The sequence below is a fragment of the Arachis ipaensis genome, chromosome B03 (assembly GCF_000816755.2).
Source record: "Arachis ipaensis cultivar K30076 chromosome B03, Araip1.1, whole genome shotgun sequence".
Taxonomy (NCBI): Eukaryota; Viridiplantae; Streptophyta; class Magnoliopsida; order Fabales; family Fabaceae; genus Arachis; species Arachis ipaensis.
This window is the reverse complement of record NC_029787.2, coordinates 106,816,238-106,820,328: the sequence shown is the minus strand read 5'-3', so window position 1 is coordinate 106,820,328 and position 4,091 is coordinate 106,816,238. Positions and strand designations below refer to the sequence as shown.

At 41.9% G+C, this 4,091-nt stretch overlaps 1 protein-coding gene across 1 annotated transcript; it reads right to left on the bottom strand.

The window, feature by feature from the left end:
• LOC107633508 lies at nt 1,635-2,383 on the bottom strand. The gene is made up of 2 exons (XM_016337127.1): nt 2,257-2,383; nt 1,635-2,080 (listed from the first exon to the last, which is right to left on the bottom strand). The coding sequence occupies exons 1-2, from the start codon at nt 2,381-2,383 to the stop codon at nt 1,635-1,637; spliced, it is 573 nt and encodes a 190-aa protein (XP_016192613.1).

Below are 4,091 nucleotides of genomic sequence, written 5' to 3'. Positions count from 1 at the left end.
GTTGTGAACCTGATTTCTCGGATGAAATTTGCATCGATGAGCTTATTGGCTTCTGTCATGGGGGCTAAGCGATTTTCAGTTCTGAAGTTTCGTTTCTTCTGAGATATAGGTTGTGCTGCTAGACTAATCGCCAACTTATGAGTGATCACAGAAAGGTCTATGCCTGGCATATCACCTGAAGTCCAGGCAAACAAGTCGGCATTCTGGCATAAAAAACTGACGAGTTGTTCCTTGTCTTCATATTTGGTGGATGTTCCTACAAAAGTAAACTTCGTCGGATCTCCGATCAAGATGTCCTTTGTCAGCTCTTCATTTGGCATAGGGTGCTCTTCAAAGTCAGCCCTAGGATCTAGCTCGGCTAATATTGGCTGCTCGGCATGTATGGAATTGACTCACGCTGTGCTGTTTCTTTTGATAGGCTTCAAGCTTGTGTTATAGCATTGCCGAGCTTCTTAAAGATCACTGTGAACTGTGGCCACTACATTGTGAAACTGACGAGATGTTCTCTTTCTTCATATTTGGTGGACGTTCCTACAAAGGTAAACTTCGTAGGGTCGTTAGTCAAGATGACCTTTGTCAGTTCTTCGTTTAGCATAGGACATTCTTGAAAGTCAGCTCTGGGATCTAGCTCAGCTAATGTTGTTTGTTCAGCATATATGGAATTGACTCGTGCTTCCCTGTTTCTCTTGATGGGATTTAAGTTTGTGTTATAGCATTGCTGAGTTTCTTGAAGATCACCATGAACTATAGCCACTAGATTATCCTGCACAGGAAACTTAACACAAAGGTGTATTGTGGAAACAATTGCAGCAAATCTTTTTAAAAAAGGTCTACCTAATATGAGGTTATAAGGACTAAAACAGTCGACTACAAGATATTGAATATCTTGCGTCTTAGATAAAGGCTGCTCACCGAGTGTGGTTTGCAACCACATTGAACCCAAAACTGGAACCCGTTCTCCAGAAAATCCAACTAAGTCTCCCACAGACGGTTGCAGAATGTTAGTGCTCAATTTCATTTTTTCAAATGTAGCGAAGAATAGGACATCAGCCCTGCTTCCCGAGTCAAGCAAAACTTTCCAGACAATGAGGTTGCCCAACTGGATAGAGATGACAACATGGTCGTCTAGATTGGTATCAGTGCAACTGAAGTCGGTTAGATGAAAGGTCATCTCTGGAATGTTCTGGTCTGATTGAGTATTGGAAACGGTGTCCACAACTGCGAGCATAGCCCTGTAAGTGCGTTTTCTGGCCGAGCTTGTATGTCCGCCGATGGCGTATCCTTCTGAGATACAGTTGATCACGCTTCTGGGTTGAGCCGGAGCCTTGTCCTTCTCATTTGAGGAGGGACCTGATGTAGATAGGTCAGAGGTAGGAATTGTCCTCTTTTGGATATGTCCTGCAATAAATTTGTCGAGATGCCCTTATCTGGCTAGTCGTTCCAGGAGGTCCTTGGCAATCGCACATTCATCAGTTGTGTGGTTGTGTTTCTGATGGAAGGCGCAATACTTGGATTTGTCAGTATTCTTCGGCTCAGGATAGCTGCCGGCCTTACGGGGAGGGGGGTTTGATCAGCTTTGAATTGAGAATTTCCTTAATAATGTCATCCCTCTTTGTGTTGAACTGAGTGTATGATTAGTAGCGAGGAACTGGTTTAAAGGTCTTCTTATTATCCCGAGGTTTATCGTCGTCCTTAGTTGTTGATGACTTATCTGTCTTTCTGGCCTGGCGAAGCTCTTCAATGTCTATCTGGCCCTTGGCCTTCTCACGGAACTCGGCTAAAGTCTTCGGTTTGGCCACAGCGATGGCCTCCTGGAATTTACCTGGGCGAAAGCCGCTTTTGATGGCGTGCAGGTGGACTTCAGGGTGAAGATCAGGAATCCTCATAGCTACCTTCGTGAAATGGGTGATGTAATCCTTCAGGCTCTCCTGGGGACCTTGCTTGATGGTAATCAAATAATCGGAATCATGCAAATATATTGCAGATGCTGCAAAGTGGTCCTCGAATTGCTTCGCCAACTCCTGAAAGCGTGAGATAGAATCTGGAGGCAAAGAGTAAAACCATTCAAGTGCAAGACCATCTAAAAAAGTCAGAAAACAAGGACATAACATAGGGTCAGATGCACCGTTGACGATCATTATAGATCAGAATTTTCTGATGTGGTGCTTCGGATCCCCTAACCCATCATAGGGGGTTAAGGTCGTCAGAAGGGTGAACTGTCGAGGAAGTTAGAAATTCATAATGTCAGCTGTAAACGGTCCTGCATAATTGTCAGGATCCGTTTCCTCAGCTTCAGGAGGAGCTCCATCATTCCGAGGATCTTTGTCATCATCATTCCGAGGCGTCTCTGAGACATGGGTCGGCTCCGATTGTTGCTCGTCATTGAGTGGTCATTCCTGATGGTCATTATTATGTTCGAGGCGAGCGTTAGCTAATTGCGCAATTTGGTGCTGCATCCTCTGGTTCTCCTCCGTCATGCGCTGATTTGCTTCAGCCATGTGCTGGTTTACCTGCTGAAGCTCAGTTACCATCCGAAGAAGCTCGGACGGAGTGGGCGGAGGTGCGTCAGTCATGGATGAACAAAGGGATATTTGGGCCTATAAAGAGAGGTATCTTAAGTTTTTTCGGCCCCACAATGGGCACCAAATGTTCTTGCCTAATCAGCCGAGGTATAGCTCTTCCTCCGATAGGTGTTTATCAACTTACTGGTTGGATCACGATATACATCGGCTACAAATGGAACGGGGGGCTGAGTACCTGCAAAGGGTACTCCGACGCTCAAGTCGGCAAATTGGAATATTAACAAAAATTATTATCTTGGAAAGATAGCATACCTTCAAAATTCTGATTGCTTCTTTTTATAACCAGGAGACGAAGACGACCGTTTTCTCCTGAATTAATGATATTCAAAAGAGATTAATTGCATTTTCGACGTTACCGAATAAAGGTCATTTATAGTCATAAATCGGTAGAGTTAGTACGTCGGTTGCAATAAGACCTGTCGAGCTATAACTCGTAACTGACATGTAACGGTCATATCAAAATTATATTTGATTACTATACTACTTGATGAGTGGTGGTAGTGATAGTGATGGTGATGAGAAGTTTTATTTGTGACTGGTGAGAAGTGTTATTTGCAAGTTAAAGAAAGAGAAGGACATCCATTATTTGATCAGGCCCATTAAAGGCCCAAATTCATTTGAACTATCTTGTTTGTGCATGCGCTAATGAAAACTAACGAGATGTGTGGGACAAACTAAGACACCACTCATCATATCATTGACTAGCTCAAATAAATTTCGGAGATATATATATATACACACACTACATTGCTACTTTATTCAAGAGTTGAGTGCATGCAGACGCACCAACTTTGGCGACTTCTCAACGAGGATTGAAGACCATTTTGAACCCATCGTGTTTGTCAAAAGTGTAATCAATATAAGCTATGAAAGTTTACAGAAGCAGTTGTGAAGTATGATTATTTCTTCAATAATACTGAAATCAAGTATTACTCTTGCATTGAGTATTGTGGCTGCCAGCAATCTAGTCCCACCAAAGTCTTGCCCCCACTCACTTTAATTAATGCAACAATTTTATGTCTTTCATTCCGCTACTTTTATGACAAAAAAGATCAAGCTATTTTTATGGCTTTAAAATTATGGATGGATGTATCTCCACGAATGAAGCCCAATATATAGCACTTGTTATTCGACAATGATGATACTGAAATTAATCCGGCTTTCACTTTTTTTTGTCACGATCAAATTGATTCAGCAGTTGAATACTGTAATTCGAAGAATAGGGAGTTCAATTATTTATTTGACTAAAAGAAGCCACTTATCAATTATCATCTCAACGCTACATATACGGTGCAATGTTTTTTCCTCCCTTGCTACTTTTTTACTTACCATCAATTCTTTCTTTCACTTTTGTTTTTCTCGTTTTCTTTTCCTTTTGGTTTGTTTTAGGCATTCCCTTTACAGTGATTCCACTAGTACCTAAAGAAAAAGACTATGTATATATGTACTACTAGCTCGCATATCAGTAAGTAGTTGGGGATGCATGCATATTAAACTTGTAGACAGATA